Source organism: Manacus vitellinus, unplaced genomic scaffold, assembly GCF_001715985.3.
Source record: "Manacus vitellinus isolate BGI_N305 unplaced genomic scaffold, ASM171598v3 scaffold_40_pilon, whole genome shotgun sequence".
Lineage (NCBI taxonomy): Eukaryota > Metazoa > Chordata > Aves > Passeriformes > Pipridae > Manacus > Manacus vitellinus.
In genome coordinates this window covers 4422211-4438962 of record NW_021940541.1, presented here as the reverse complement: position 1 = coordinate 4438962, position 16752 = coordinate 4422211, and the positions used below count along the sequence as shown (strand labels likewise).

The window sequence follows — 16752 nt, the reverse complement described above, 5'->3', positions numbered from 1 at the left end:
ACTGCCCACTTTGGCCCGGGCTCCGGCCGCATCTTCCTGGACGACGTGCAGTGCCGTGGGGACGAGCCCTCCCTGCGGATGTGCAGGCACAACGGCTGGGGAGTGCACAACTGTGGGCACGTGGAGGATGCCAGTGTCATCTGTGCAGGTGGGTGGGTGGCAGAGACCACGGGATTTTTTGCAATCATTCTGAGTGGGTTCCTAATTTTTCCTCGGGAGCAGTTTTGCTGACCTCCCTTGGGAGAGCCAGGGCAGTGAGGAGAGGTTGGGGTCTTCTGCTGCCTGGGGCTGAAGCCAATGTCATACAAAAGCCCTGTTGTTGCCCACAGACAGGGCACAGCAGGCTCTCCACACTTGCTGGTGAGATGACAAAGAGCAGGAATGTGGGATTGATCTTTGGAGAGGATGGGGCTGGACTGGGGACATGTCATGCTGATGTCTGGATGGGAGAAGGGCAGGACAGAGCTCCACACTCCCTCATCTCATTAGTCCTCCAGCTCTGCCTGTCTTGTCCTTTGCCATGTCCATTGCCATTGCACTAATGACCTCCCTAACAGAGACGTCCACCTCACTGGACATGAGCACCACAGAGCCATCCACAGCCAGAGCAGATGTGTCCACCCCAGCAGAGGTGACCACCACAGTGACAATGCCTGCCAGAGCAGAGGAGAGCACACCAGGTAACCCTGCCCATGACCACTCATTGGTCTCCTTAGTGCCCCTGAGATCTTCCTTCCAGACCTGATTGCATTGCAGGCAGTCTCCCTGATTTGGGCCACTCCAGTTAGGCCATTCCTGGCACCCCAGACCACAGGGATGAGGCAAGCAGAGCATGGAGAAGAGTTGGGAAAACACTAGGGGGACACTGGGGCTTGAGTCCAGGAACTCTGTAGCCATTGATGGTGAGGGAAACTATTCAAAGAGGGATTCCTTCTCACTGCAACCAAGGGCAATGCACTGGGGGAATCATTCTGCTTTGCCCCTCCAGTTCGTGCATGGGGACTATAGCAGAGCAATTTCCCACACACGTTCAGGGCTTTGCAATACGACAGGAAAAAAGCAAGCTGTTACATCAAGTGTTTTGCAATTCAAGATAGGTCACTGGGGGCTCAGGGCTCCTGCCCAGAGTGTATTTGGCAAAGGTGCCATGGTCATTTCAGTTGAATGAAAAACCACCACAGGACATAAGAGGAGTCACAGGACAGGGACTGCTTGCAGATGGGCTATTTTGGGGTGCCTGAAATGTGCTGGATCTGCTTGGAACCTTTTTCATTGACACCAAATGCTGAATTGTACTTTTACCTCCATCTCACTGCAAAGACAACATATTCCACAGGGAATTTCTGCCCATCACACCCATCCCTGGCCTTGTAGGGAACCTGCAGGCTCCCTGCTGTAAGAGCATATGTGGGGACAGGAGGGTGCAGGGCTGGTGGGGCTGTGACATGGTGCCTTGTGTCCCTGTCAGGTGCCAGGCTGCGTCTGCGGGGCGGCAGGAACGGCTGCGAGGGCCGCGTGGAGCTGTACGACGGCAGCACGTGGGGCACGGTGTGTGATGACCAGTGGGACCTGCGGGATGCCCAGGTGGTGTGTCGGCAGCTGGGCTGTGGGGAGGCCCTGGGTGCCCCACGCACTGCCCACTTTGGCCCGGGCTCCGGCCGCATCTTCCTGGACGACGTGCAGTGCCGTGGGGACGAGCCCTCCCTGCGGATGTGCAGGCACAGAGGCTGGGGAGTGCACAACTGTGGGCACGTGGAGGATGCCAGTGTCATCTGTGCAGGTGGGTGGGCAGTGAAGGCAGCTGAGTCTCCTGTGGAGCTTATAGCCTAGCCCCAGTGTCCCCATCCCCTCCTCCCTGCGATCCCCATCCTGATGCCCCGTGTGCCCCAGAACCTTTCTCATGAACAACACATTTCACTTGTGTCTCTTCTTCCTTCACACCCACAGCTCCTGCGGCCACCACGCCACCTCCATCAGGTAATGCTCTTCTGCGTCTCTTCTCACCTTTCTAATTTGTGGGCTGTCTCCCTCTAACATATTTTTTTTTATCTTTTACCTCTCTGACAGCATCACTTAAATCTTGTGTGGTGATTTCTAGACAGGCTGTGATGTCCCCTTGCCTTGCAATGATGCTTGTTTTGCAACCATGCTGATTGGCTGTGTCAAGCCATTTCCTTGCTGGTCAATTCAGCTGGGTCGAGGCCTAGGAAATATTATCTAAATCTCCAATTTCTAACTGCATTCATAAGCATTGGGAGAATGGTGTTCGAGTATGGCAATGTGCAATCTAAGGCACTTTTATATTTTTGCCTTAGAAAGCAGATTTTACATTTAGAGCTTGACCATTCACAGTTGAAAATAATACGAAAGTGAATTTTGCTAGAGCCTGTCCAGTCTGATCAGAGGAAGAGTCAGTGTCTGGGTACAGCTGATGCTCCCAAGCTTGGAATAGCCTGTGAATCCCCAAATTCTGAGGCAGGGAGGCATGTATTGTACTGGTGTGTCTCTGTGCAGGACTATAAAATGGGTTGTCACCTCTACATGTCTCATCTTGTAGCATTTAAGTTCAAAGCTTGTATTCACCTCCCTACAGAAGAGCTTTTAGGATTATCTGTGTGTTTTACAAGAATTATGTAATTCATGCTGGCAGGAACATAAAAGCTTTTTGCAGCTATGTTTATAGGAGAAATGAGTTATATTTAAGACTTTCTCCAGCAGCCTGGAGTGCTTATTTCAGTCTAAGACCATAAAATCATGGAGTTTCCTAGAAGACTTGCAACTTATTTACCCTCCAAAGTCCTTAGGGGAATAAAGAGAAGCAGCAGAGTAACTGAGGAGGGGGTGTTTGTTGAGAAAGACACTTCCATTTAGACTGCCATGACACCTGCCAAAATCAGACCCTGGCTGCGAAAAGGAGAACAGACTAGAGCAGAAAGCATCAAGGTGTTTCCAACCCATCCTGAAGAGGGTAGTCTGACACCACAGATGTGACAGGGAATTCCAAATCCAACACGAAAGTAAAGCTAAAGCAAAAAGCAAATATTTGTTTTGATTTGGCTCACACAGAATATCACCCACAGTCAGCAGGGGACCTGCTTTTCCACAGCTACAGGTGAGATGTACAGCTCAAGTGCACTTTTGCAGAGGTTACTGTAAGTAAATTCTCTTCCATTTCTTTCTGCAGCACCTTCTTTTTGTGGCGGCTCAATCTCAGATTCCTCTGGGGTGCTGCAGAGTCCCCACTACCCTGGGAGTTATCCAAACAACGCTGACTGCGAGTGGCAAATACAAGTCGAGAGCAATTTCCGTGTTACACTCACATTTAGAGATATTGAGTAAGTAAAACACTGATTCCCTGCACAAATAACGAAGTCAGAACTTACTTGAGAGGTTTGAAAACTCATCTAAGACAGGCAACCTTACCAATTTTAAAGATACTTTCAGTAAGATCTGGCTGCTGGAAGACCAGATCAAAATCTAGATTACTGTGGTATTTTTTGCTCACAATTTTCTGCTACAGCTACATACAAACCAAATGAAACCTCTCCTGAAGGATTTTGTCCCATGTTAGGCAGTAAAATCAGAGTCTCTGGAACGGATTTAACAAGGTGCTCACGTTTCCTCACCAGGATGCAAAGCAGCACGTGCCAGCATGACTACATTGAAGTCTATGACGGGCCTCGACACTCTTCCCCACTTCTTGGGAGACTTTGCTCTGGTTCCTTCCCCACATACGTGTCCTCTTCGAACATGATGACCGTTCACTTTCACAGTGATTCCAGATACTCCTTCAGAGGCTTTCAGGCTCACTACTCCTCCATCCCAGCAGATCACAACACCAGTAAGTCCTCAGCTGGTGTTTCTCAACAGACAAGCTTATTTGTTGCTTTTGTTTGCAAAATAAGTATTTGTGTAAATTTAAAGATACTTGTGGAAATTGAATGATGTGCATGAAACACGATGGGTTGGGGTGTGAACTGCCTGACTTCTAAATTAAGAAAACAACACTTAGCTCGATTACAACCTTTAATCATTAACAAATTCCTGAAGTCACTAATATATTGTACCTCCTTCTTCTGCCAGCCCTTCTGTGCCTGCCAGACTACATGCACGCAGTGGTGAGCAGGGACTACCTCCAGTCTCAAGGCTACTCAGCCCAGATGGTCACCCTGAACGACAATCACTGCAGACCAACCATCACCCCACAGGAGGTTGTGTTCAACATTCCCTACGACGGCTGCGGGACGACACGAGAGGTACGTTCACCAGGGTGGGCTCTGAATTGCAGGACCCGCTGTGAGAAGAGTCACAGAAAGGCCACTGTGGCCAATGAGACCTGGAGGTCTAACTGTTCTAGCTTTCCAAGCCTTAGGGAATATCTGTGCTTAATAAGAAGGAGCTTCTAGGGAGGAAAGCATGGGAGAGAGCTATGTGAATTTTCTGTGATTTAAAATAGATGCAGTCCTGTAAGTGCACAGGATTGGGATGCCTGTGTTCCACACAACTGGTGTTTGTACAGATGTTCAATGAGTTGGCTCTGCCTTGGATTTAACAGAGTTTTTCTCCACTGAATTCTGCTTAATTACATACAATTTGCAATGTGTGAGCAGAAAAGACCAACATCAAGCTCCTTGATTTAAAGTGTGTAAGACGAACCCACAATTTTAAAGTGCATATTTAAGCTTACCAAACCTTAGAACTCACATGGAATGTGACAAAAATGCAATTCCTCATTTTAAATTGCACATTAAACAGGAGAACAACGACACAATCAACTATTCCAACACGATCAGAATTGCATCTTCTGGGTACATAATCAGGAGGAAAAAGAACATCAACTTGCATATCAGCTGCAAAATGCTGCAGAAGACGTGGATGCAAGTCATGTACACTGCTGAGGACACTGTGGATGTGAATGAGTATCAGTTTGGAAGATATGACATGAACATCACCTTTTATGATTCCTCGGCGTTCTCGCGGCAAGTGCGCAGCTCCCCGTACTTCATCGACTTGAACCAGAATTTGTACCTTCAAGCTTGTCTTCACAGCTCAGACCCAAATCTGAAGGTGTTTGTGGACACGTGTGTGGCATCGCCTGATCCTCGTGACTTTCACACTCTGGCCTATGACATAGTCAGGGATGGGTAAGAGCTTTCTTCAAGTTGTGAGAAGCACCCCTGTAATCTGCATTTATTTAAAAGAACAGAACCAGTCTGAGTCAGGTTACAACAGACTGTTAAAAGGGGTCTTTGATTTTTTTTTATTTTAACAGCACGAGCCTGGAAATAAGAAATTACATTTAGACCTTACTAACATTTCTTTTCAATTACTTCATCTTTTTCCTATAAGCAAAATTCGAAGTAGTGGGAGCGACGTAAATGAGGCAATGAAAACTGGCAGCAGGAATCTGTAATCCTGGGATTTTCATGTTTTAGTAAAGCCAGGTCAAGCATTAGACTAACTTTTTTATGCCTTGCACAGCACAGATATTAGTAAGAGTCTGCTGTTCCTTCTTCTTTAATTGTTCTCCTCTTGGGAAAAAAAAAGAAGAGTTCTCAATGCTCTAGCTTTTTCATAGGACCTAAATAAGTCTATATTTTTAAAGTCTATCTGCTGTGAATGTTGCATTTTTATCCCTTTGTTTTTAATATCTGACTATGATATAATTTAGTTTTAATCTATTGTATTTTTGCAGGAATGTGCACCTATGCATCCATGAAGGCTAACTACCTTTTTTTTGTTCCTTTCTAGCTGTCCCAGAGATTCTTCCTATGCCACGTTCTACTCCCCTTCCAGCCACTTTGCTCGGTTCAAATTCAATGCCTTTGAGTTCATCAGCCACCACCCCTCGGTGTACCTGAAGTGTGAGCTGATGGTCTGCAGGCTCGGGGACTATTCCTCCCACTGCTACCAGGGCTGCACCAGGAGGTCCAAGAGGGACACGAGTTCTCTCGAGGAAAAAGTGGACGTGGTCGTCGGGCCAATTCGGCTCCGAGAAGGGGCTGCTCAGAGTGGGAATACTACTAAAGCCAAATAAATTTCTCTCACATTTGCTGTAAGGTGACTTCGGGCTCCAGGAAAAGCCATAGCTCTGCATTTCTGATGCCTGTCACTGCAATCTGCTTTTGCCCAGCTTCTCCGTAAAAAGGAAGCTATCAGCTCCTTGCAAACCCACTATTTTTACCTGCATATTTAAAATGTATAACTGCTCTGACTGTTCAAAAGGAGAGATTGCTTATAACCCATTTTAGTGCTACGACACCTTGAATTGAATTAGTTCCAATCTGCTTGTGTGATGGCACTTGGGGACGTGGTTTAGTGATGGACCTGTCTGTACTAGTTTAATGGTTGGACTTGGTGATCTTAAAGGTCTTTTCTAACCTAAATGATCCCATGATTCCATGATGGTCAGCTGGGAGCAAACATCCAGCCTCCTTGAGAAATACTTCATTCCCTCAGTTGTCTTCTGCTTATGAAGTTGACCTAGTTAAGTTGTCATCCCTGCCAATACAAAGCCTGTCCAAATAGTTGAAAGCAGTGAATCTGTGGGAAGATCACTTCTGATTTCAATCTGGGAGCCATCCCTTTAATGCAGGAGCTCTTTGTGCCCTGATCTTTAATATACTGAGATCAAACCCCACCGACTTTCACTTGTAGGGCTGGGCTCTTCAGTGCCTCCTCCCCAGGCGGTCCCCACTGCTGCTGACAGCTCCCTCACCCTGGTTGTTGGTGCTGTTGCCATCCTGGCAGTTGCTGGTTTTGTTCTTGATGGTTTCATTGCAAGGGCAGCACTGAAGAAACTGCTTTCACATGGGATAATGTCAGTTCAAAGGTCAGCACCACCCACTAAATGACCACAGGGCAAACATCACCTATCACCAGCCGCCAAAGTGCTTTGCTGATGACAGTCACACATGTGCCATTTGTGGGAAGCCATGATATCTTTACCTACAATGAATCCTAGCCTGCTAGGGTGCTTTAGAATAGCTTTATAATCCTAACATCTCTTAAATAATCATCGCAAATAATTTCAATAGTCATGCCACAAGTTGTTTGATACAACCATTTTATCATTTTTCTCCTCTTCAGTTCTCTTCTCGTGTCAACCTAAAACCATTTATCTGATGCCTCAAAAGATTTTGTGAGTTTGACTGAAAATGTGAACGAGGTACCATAAATATTTCAAGGCTTGTTAAAAGGGAGGAAGATTTAATTTGGGGAGAATGGGTCATGTCTGGAAAGGAAATGTAAAAACTGATCTCACCACAGCAACTGGAATTGTGGCTATGCAATATTCTAATTCTTTTGAGCATTGCTTTTAATGCTAAATTTCTTGGTGAAACAATAATGGGACTGTGCTTATTTAATGCAGAGATTTCCAAGCTAAAAGTAATCTGTTCTGTGAGCAGTGTAATTTATAATCAAAAGAAGGAATGTTTACAAAGAAATAAATCTATTTTGTCTTTCAAATTAATGTCTCTGTGCTTAAAGTTCAAACAAATGTGTTGAAGAGTGTGGTCTGTTGGATTAAAAATTCCAAGAGATGGAATATTTGACTTTCCAATGTTTGACATTCTGCCCATCAACTTTGTTTTGAAACACTTCTACACGATGTTTTGAAGAGGTGTGAGGTACCTCTGTCTTCTGTAAGTGTTCAGCACAGCTACAGCAAGGAATTTTAATGGGGTTAAACTGTAAAGGGTGGGTAAAAATTTAAATGAAATTTAGCAGGAAAAGAAAAAAAAATCCAAACAACACAGGGAAGGCCTTAAAATTCTCTCTGATTCCTCACTGATGGTAGAGATATTTGCAAAGCTAAGAAGCAACAGAGCACAGAAGTCACTGTGCCATTTCCCTTCATCACAGGGGCTTCTACTCAACCAGAGCACCAAAAGCATCAAAATGATGGATATTCCCAACAGATATTTCTCCAGCTTGCTGAGGCAATCCCTTCTCATGCTTAAGGAGACTCAATATTGAAATCAGCATCACCACAGAAAAGGCTTCCCACAATGTCTGTCCTCAGTTTTCACCGTCTCTGGCCAAGCCCAGGAGTTCTTGTCCTGTCCCTGCTTGCCATTGGGAGGAAGTTTCTCTGCTTTCTTTTGAGGTGCACTTTTTAGCTGAAAATTGATATTTTTCCCAGCAAGTTTTCACTTCTCTAGATTGAATAAATCCAAATTCAAAAGATGTTTTGTTAAAGATGTTTGCTGAATTGCACAATCTGACCTAAAGGCTTGTCAAATCAGTTGGTAGCCTTCCCACTGACACACATCCTGAACCAGATAAAACCATAACTCTCATCAAAGAGATCAATTCTCAGCCAGAAGACATTTCAGCTCTCACCAAAATTTAAAAGTTAAAAGACATTTCATATCTGCTTTCCAGAAGGGTTTTTGTTCGATTTTTATTACTTTTGTCTGCTGATCATGAAATTATTTAATTTTTTTTCCCCTACATGGTTGTATGCTTTGTGGTTGTGAGGAGTTTGGCTTCTCAGGACTTACCCAGCCTTTCAGAATGTCTTGTGTGCATTCACAAATCAGACTGAAATATGCTGGAAATGCAAACACCTAAATCCCACATAAACATTTATCACTGGTGCATGAAAACATGAAAAGCAAGACCTGAGATTTTTGCCTTTCATGTCCTGGTTAAAAATACAAAGAATTAAAGCCAAAATGTAAACTGAATTTGCTTATTTGGCCTTTTGTTTTGGTTTTTTGTTTATTTTGTCTGGGATCGGTGTTATGCCAATGTCATAGTGAAGCCTGGTGCCTGCGAGCACAAGGATGTCAAGAATCAGGAGCATGTGTTTTTTAAATGAGTTTTCTGGGTGCTGCTCATTGTTGTCACCTCCTCCACTCTCAGAGAAGACACACCATCCACCATTTGGCAGCTTTTTACTTTGAATAACCATATGATTTTGGTGTTAGATTACTTAATTTCTTCCTAGTGTGCCTGTCATGACTGAAACATGTAGTCTCTACTTGTTCACCCAGTAGTATGTACTCAACTAACCATCTCAGCACCAAATAAACACATTTTCAGCATCATGACAAAATCCCTTACAAGTGTCAACCTAATGACTGGATTACATCACTCCCCCAGTTTTGGCTGGGATAGAGTTAATTTTCTTCCTAGTAGCTGGTACAGTGCTGTGCTTGAATCCCAATTTGGTTTCAAATACACACATATTTTTTAGGAAATAATTGCACAGGGTCTATGGGTTCCCAAAGTTTTGTTGTTCCCAGTGTTACAAGACCACCTCTTTGGCCAGCACTGGGTTTGAAGCAAAGCTCAGAAACAAAGTCCTTGTTTGCTTGTTTGTCTGCTGAATTTCCTGTGCTTTGCTGCCCTGTTTATCTTTCCATTCTAATTTTGGATTGTGAAGCAGATAATTCAGCTCTGCAGTCCTCCTTCCCAGGAACCCACTAGAAAAATATTTATAATTGGGTATAAATAAACATGGTTTTGTTTCTGCATCTCGTAGCAAGCAAGTAGATTCATCTTTCAGTTGTTGATAACAAATCCTCATGCAGGCTGAGATTTAAAAAAGCTAATTAGGGTTTGCAGAAACATGATTTTTCTTGCTTTCATTACTTTCCCTCCATCCTTTCTCATAGAATCCCACAGATATTCATTGACACCAAGCTGAATTAAGCAGCTAAGCATAATCTTCTGCCCATAGTTCAGGCTTAGGAGTCCTTTAGTGCCTGAGTCTAAAAGCTTGTACCAAATTCCAGTTAAATGACTAAAGGAATGCACTCTGGAGATCACTTCACTTGACTCATAATTAAATTTTTTTTTTATTAACTTCAGCAGACTCACTAACTCACCATCTAGTTTTAAGAGGGTTGCTCTGGGCTCTACCTTGAAAGGGAAATTAGGCAGAGAGCACTGCAGCTGGGCTGCTCAGTTTTCCACTGTGCTCAATAAACTCTGAGGAAACAGCATTTCTTGAGACTGACCCTCCACTGCCTTTCACTTGTGACAAGTTCCACATAAAAAGAATTGCAATCCTTTGCTCTCCAGCACCCCCAAACCCAAGCACAATTTTTTTTTTCACACTTCTTGTTAAATGCCTTTTTTTACAAGCAGGATATATTTTCCTTATTTATTTGCTTTTTGTTATTTTGGTAGTTAATGTATCATGTATTTATTTATATTACTATTTATTTATTATTTATTTGTGAGGTTTTATTTATAATTATTATTTTATGTGTTATTTATTAACCTGGAACAAGTTGTCCAGAGAAGCTGTGGATGCCTCATCCCTGGAATTATCCAAGGCAAGGTTGGACAGGGCTTGGAGCAACCTGGGCTAGTGGGAGGTGTCCCTGCCAATGGCAGGGGTGGAAGGAGATGATCTTTAAGATCCCTTCCAACCCAAACTATTTCAGCATTCTATTTTCATGGAGTTTTTACTTTATTTTTTACCTGTTTGGCAGTTTTTATCCAAACAGGAAAAAATGAGGAGACATTAAAATTCTCATAGCACTTGAGTACCTCAGATTTTCTCTCTCAGACTCAATGACCATGACATAAAAAGTCTATTTTAATGACATCCCTCCTGGCTGAGGAAACTCGTCAGTGACCCATCTGCATCACTGGGAGTGAGATTTGTTTTCATTTCCTAGAACAACACTTGGATCACCTCTTTTGCCCTGAATCACTGGGTACCCATCCAAGCAGATTTTTTTTCTTCTTCTTTCTCAGATAAGTGGATTAGTCACAGGGTGTAATGTAGAAATTAATTGTACTGCTGCTGTTCTAAAGTCTGAATGACTGCCACCTTTTCTCGTGGTTGGTTTGTTGGTTTTTTTCCCAGTTTTCAGGAACTACAGTTTCAAAGAGATGGGTTCTCTCTTTCCTCCTAGTGATCAATACTGGGGTGTTTCTGAAGCATTTGGCATTAGTTGTCACCATCTTCCACTGCTAGTCCTGGCTTCAAGCAGGGCTTTGTTGCATGGGACATGATGAAAATTGAGTTATGTTGATATGAGGGCTCCGTTCTCCCATGACAGGAGGTGTCAGGGAGCATGACTTAATGCAACCACCTGAAAGGAGGTTGTAACCAGGTGGAGGTCAGTCTCTTCTCCCAAGTAGCGAGAAGCAACAGGACAAGAGGAAGAAGCCTCTTCCTGTTTTGCCAGGGGAGTTTTAGAGTGGATATTAGGGAAAATTTCTTCACAGAAAGGGATGGTCAAGCTGGAACAAACTGCCCAGGGCAGTGGTGGAGTCCCCATCCCCGGAGGGATTTAAAAGCTGTGTAGATGTGGCACTTGGGGATGGGTTAGTGGTGGGCTTGGCAGTGCTGGGGGAACAGTTTTACTCAATGGCCTTAGAGAGCTTTTCCAGCCTAAATGATTCTCTGTGGCAAAGCCAGGCCTTCTTTCCAAAATGCTGGATCCCTCCATCCCTTGCTGCAGGCTCAGAAAGCCACCTGTGTAGCCCCAGTTGCAGAAGGGTGGCCAAAACCTGTTGCTTCAGCTTCTTTTCAAGCTCTTGGGCCAGGGCAGCGTTCATTCGAGAGCTGCACACCCAGCATGGAGAGTAAACATTTGATCTGAGCCTTGCCAGTGTGAAACAAGCCTTCTTTGTTTCAGGAGTTCACTGGATCTCAGCAAGGAATGCATTGTTGAGGAAGACAAGTGGGGTTGTCTCTGCCAACACTGCAAGGATTCATCCAGGCACCACATGAGATGCTTCCCGAGGGCAGTGGAGTCTGGTAGCTGGGATGACACTTGCAGATCAAGCTGAAAATTAACTGCCTGAAATACAGGTGATACTTTGGACAGCCTTTAGGGGTTTCTGGCACTGCATTTTGAAAGAAAAATAGCATTTTGTTTCTCAGCAGAAAAGGCAGTGCATTGCCCTGGAAATGCTTTGTCCCTGGCTGGTTCCTCTGGGCCAGTGGCTGCCTTTGGATACACCAAGAGGAGGATTTAACAGTCCCACAGTCTCACAGAAGAGAAGAGCTTCAAATAATAATTACTCAAAAAATTAAGGTATTAGAAACAAACCCTCAAAAAACAAACAAAAAATCTAGAATGCTTTTAGTAGTTCAAAGTAATTTCATTATATGAAATTATATTGGCCATGCCTGCTCTTTGGGGTTCTTACCTTCCAGTAACATTTCCTCTGTAGTATTCAAACACCTCTTGATTTTATTTTGATTTACCGTGGATTTTTATTTCGATTTACCTTGGATTTTTATTTCAGTGACTACGTTGTCTCATTTACACAATTTTTTATCGCTCACACTTTAAAAATTCGTATTTTCCCCTGCAGTCATAAACTGATGTGTTTCAAAACCGGTGTGACTTCTGTTGTAGACATGTGTAGTAGCTTTGAAACAAGATGCAACAATCTGCTTCTTCCTGTTTCAATAACATTTTTAGCACAATCTGCAGTGCTCCCTTTCCTTGATAGATGTAGTAGTTAGTGCAGTGACTGAATACTCCACCTAGAAATGACTGCCCCTTCTTTGTTCACAGCTGGCACAGGATCTGAAGCAACAGGGAAATTTCTTACTTTTGTGCAATTGCATTTAATGTCAACATGTTTTGATGTTCTAGAACTGGATTTGTACAGTTAAAAACACTGATAGATTTTAACTGAAAAGTCTGGACATTGCTGTCTTTGTATTGCTTGTGCCTTTCCTGTAAAATAACATACCAGTGTACAGCAGGTACCAGAGAGGTGAACAGCTTTTCTATTCTGTTGGTAATTAATAGCAACCTACTCTGAACCTGCCTCAAGCAGGGGTAGTACCAGAGACCTGTGGAGGTCCCTTCCAACCCACATAAATCAATGAATCTGTCTTCCCATGAAGTGTCCAAGTTCAGGGGAATTCTCTTTTCTCTTTCAAATAAGTGTCAGCAAGGCTGCTAAATGGATGGAATGAGTGTGAAGGGCTTCTTGAAATGTTTTACAAAGGAACCTCTGGGACTGTTTGTGACTATTTCTGGGATATGAGTGACACAGAAGTTGTCTGCAACCTGGAGTTTTGTGGACATGTTGCATCATCTTCAGGAAATGCTACCTTTACTCATAGCCCAAGAAATATTGTCATGGGTGATGTGTAGTGCTGGGGAAATGAAATCTGTCTGTGGGAGTGTTCTCACATGGGGTGGTACAGAGAGGAGTGTGACAGCCACCACAATGCCAGTGCCATTTGCCCGTGCACACATCAATGTCTTTGCTTGGCCAAGAAGAGTCACAACGAATTTTTTATTTTGTCAAGTTGAAAAATGCTCCTCTGAACCAGAAACCACGTTTCTCAAGAGCATTATGCCTCTCTTCAAAGCCATATTGTTGCCAAATCTCTGTCCTGAGCAGAGCATTTCCCTCTTTTTTTTTTTAATCAATATTTGACGTGGCAAACTTCCATCCAACCAAGAGTCAAAACCTTTTAGAGCATTTTAGCCAGTGCCACTCAGAGTCCATCCAATACTGTTATACTACTATCACACTCTTTTAACCACCTGTAATCTCTGTTAACCAATTCTGTTTGCTCACTACCAGGGCTAGGGAGGAGCATCCAAAAGCAATCCCGGGGCACATTCTGCCCTTACAGAACCAACAAGCTTTCACACAGGAGACTCTTCATGAATTTAAGGCCCTAATCCCACATCTCTCACCTGGACAAAGCTCCTATTGAACGCCCACAGATCGTTTGTTTGAGTGAGATAATCAGGATAAACCAAATCCAAAGGTTTAGAGTCATGACCCCTTTGCAGCCCAGGGAGAGGAATCAACAAGAAGGAACCAGGACTGTGTTAGATCCCTCCGAAGAAGGATATGTTGTGATCTTCTGGTCATTCTAGTTCTTATCCACATTTAACCCCAGCAACTTTTTTAATGCCTGTCAGCTGGTAAAAAAGTTGCAAAGCTGTCCTGTTCTCCATTGATTTTTCAAGTTGCTAGCAAGGAAAGACAGCTCATCATTTCGTGTGCCATCATTTCTGTCACCTTCAGCACACATGCACCTTTAAGAGCTTAATCATGCACTTGTAGGGCATTTTCTGAAACAAAACAGGGTTTGCAAAAAAGGTGAAGTATTATCAGAGAGTCGTAGAATATTGTGAGCTGGAAGAGAACCGCAAGGATTGAGTCAAACTCCCTGCTCCTCACAGGACAACCTACATCTAAACCCTATGACTAAGAGCATAGTCCAGGTGCTTCTTGAGCTCTGTCAGGCTTGGTGCTGTGACCACTGCCCTGGGGAGCCTCTTCCAGTGCCCAACCACTCTCTCAATGAAGAACTTGTTCTAAAAATATAGTTAATTTTATGAAAACCATAATTTCTAAGATGTATATTTTGTCTATTTCCTCCTCTCTCAGCTTCTATGGGACCTCAAATACCTTGCAATTTCAATTTCATATTTATTCAGACATTTCTATCTTGAAAAAATTTTCCTTAGCATAAACTTCCACTTTAAATTATTTTTTATTTACATCTTCAGTTTATTTGTTAGTTTCTGCATTTGGAAACCTTCTTAAAATATAGTTTATTTTGATCAGAATGAAAGCACTAATACTGATTTACATTGTTTTCATGAGGCTAACCATGGATTTTTAAACTTTAGAGAGAATAAATAAACGAAACTGAAATGTGTATCTGGTTTGCCACGGTATGGGAAGGATGGGATTTTTTGTGTGTGAAAAATTTATTCTCTGGATCAGGCTGCTAAAAGTCCCAAGTCTTAAAAAAAGAAAAGGCATGGCATAAAACAGCATTTTATCTGTTGGTTAGAATTACCTCAGACACAAAAAAGCCCTAAGAGACTCTTTCCACTTCATAATGAAACTCAAGGGCCCTTCAGTGATACTAAAATGCAAGGAGAAAAGAAAACTCAGTTATAAGTAAGTCGTGGTCACACTGTGTTGCTTTGGCTTGATTAACCTCATCTCTTGGTCACCTTTGCCTCAGTGAGCTGAACCTTGATTTTCCTCCGCTAATTTAAATACTTCATTGCAAATATATCAATAGATAAACACCCCCCAGCATTTTTAAACACAGGTAATTTATTTCCCTACTACTAATTTCACAACCAGTATTCAGCTGGGAATAAATCACCATCTTAGTAACAGAGAATCATGGAATGGTTTGGGTTGGAAGGGACCTTAAAGCTCATCTTGTTCCAACTCCCCACCACGGGCAGGGACACCTTCCACAAACCAGGTTGCTCAGAGCCTCATCCAGCCTGGCCTTGAAAACCTGATTTAGGTAACTGTGAACATCTGCCTGGCCCAAGCCAGGGATCTTTGGGTCAAACAGTGACCCAGGAAAAAACAAGGGATTTCAAATTGCCCCACAGTGACCCTGTAGGTCTGCTGGCACTGGTGAAATTACTCTCTCCACCTTCCCTGGAGAGGAAAGGCCTGGAGAGAATCCAATAGCCCCCATGATATACTAAATCAGCTTCACAGTATTCCAGAATCTAGTTTAGTGGTTTGGCAACCTATAAAGCCTCATCTCCTTCTCTGCACTGGGAAATGCACTTTTCATTCCAGGATCAAGGAACATTTTCCCAGATGATGCCTGGTTCCCTGTGGGAAATGCTCTCATGGAGGATGGTCAACACATAACGGTGGGCAGAGGGGAGATGATGATGTGCTTTTCTCAGGTACCATTGGCACGATCTTATTTTTTTGATATAAAATTCTAAATTGTGTAAATTGAGACTCTTGTAGTCGGCCTGGAATAAAGCCAGCAGAGCTGTCAGGGTGTGACAAGGGAAGAACAGGGAAGGCAGGAGTGAGTCAAGACCCGACTGGCTCTTTGTGTTCTCCCTCATGTGCTCAGAGGTGGTTACTGGGAGCAGGAGCTGGAGTTACACACCCAGGAAGGGTTGTCTGTCCCGGGATCCTCAGAATGTGCTACTAGTGGTGAGCCAGGAACACTCATGGGAGGGCAGAAAGGAGATACTGGTGGAGGAAGTGGCTTGGTAAACACAGTTTGGGTTTCTCAGGGCTGTTATTCCTGTAAGAATTCTAAGGTAACTGGATACCATCTACTGTAGCACAGACATCCCAATCTCCGAATGTGTGTTTGAACTGAACCTCTCCCATGCCTCTCCAGTGCATAATTTTAACTGGGCTTTGGATCTGTTGGTTGGGGATTTTGGTGGTACTCTGTGTGACCCCTGCCCATGGTACCTGCTGAGGTCAAAGGGATCTCTTAAGAGCTGAAAAAAACCTTTTCATTAAGACCATTGTCCACATGGAAGCAAAAAACAGGAAAAGCAGCAAGAATGCAGCACATGCCAAGGTAAGCAAGGTGTGTTGACACAAAGCCTTAGCTGGGCAGCAGGATGAAGTGACCTATCCTACCATGTGTACAACCAAGGTCACCAACACCCCTTGACTTTGGCATAGCCTGCACCTCTGACAAAGATTTTTCCCTCACAGGGGTGCACTGAGGCTTCCAGAGACCAGATGGTGGATCCTCATCCCAAGGCAACTCTCCTCTGGGACTGCAAAGCTGGACCCAGCACTCAATACTCAGTTTTGTCCAAAGAAGATGGCTTCAGAGGGAAGGTTTCCACTTTAGCAGTAAATTAACCCTAAACATGGGGAACCTGTTTGCAGGTTATGTTATCGCAGATGTGATTTAGTTCACCTGGGATTTCCCTTTTTCTCCAATTATTCTTCAGCATGCAAAAATACCTTTCACTTCAGAACTTACTGGACTTGGATTTAGTGGAATGGTTGGCAGAGAGACAACATGGCCTGGATCAGCAA

The 16752-nt window shown here is 43.7% G+C and overlaps 1 protein-coding gene across 1 annotated transcript in view; it reads left to right on the top strand.

Annotated features, from left to right (window-relative positions):
- The window catches only part of LOC103761891 (deleted in malignant brain tumors 1 protein), a 51154-nt gene that overhangs the window by 16038 nt on the left and 18364 nt on the right, over positions 1-16752 (top strand). Inside the window, exons 9-17 of the mRNA XM_029961990.1 lie at positions 8-148; positions 558-680; positions 1469-1780; positions 1948-1977; positions 3185-3335; positions 3630-3841; positions 4084-4256; positions 4756-5144; positions 5752-6028. Coding sequence (XP_029817850.1) covers positions 8-148; positions 558-680; positions 1469-1780; positions 1948-1977; positions 3185-3335; positions 3630-3841; positions 4084-4256; positions 4756-5144; positions 5752-6028 — 1808 coding nt within the window. The remainder of the gene's footprint in view (positions 1-7; positions 149-557; positions 681-1468; positions 1781-1947; positions 1978-3184; positions 3336-3629; positions 3842-4083; positions 4257-4755; positions 5145-5751; positions 6029-16752) is intronic.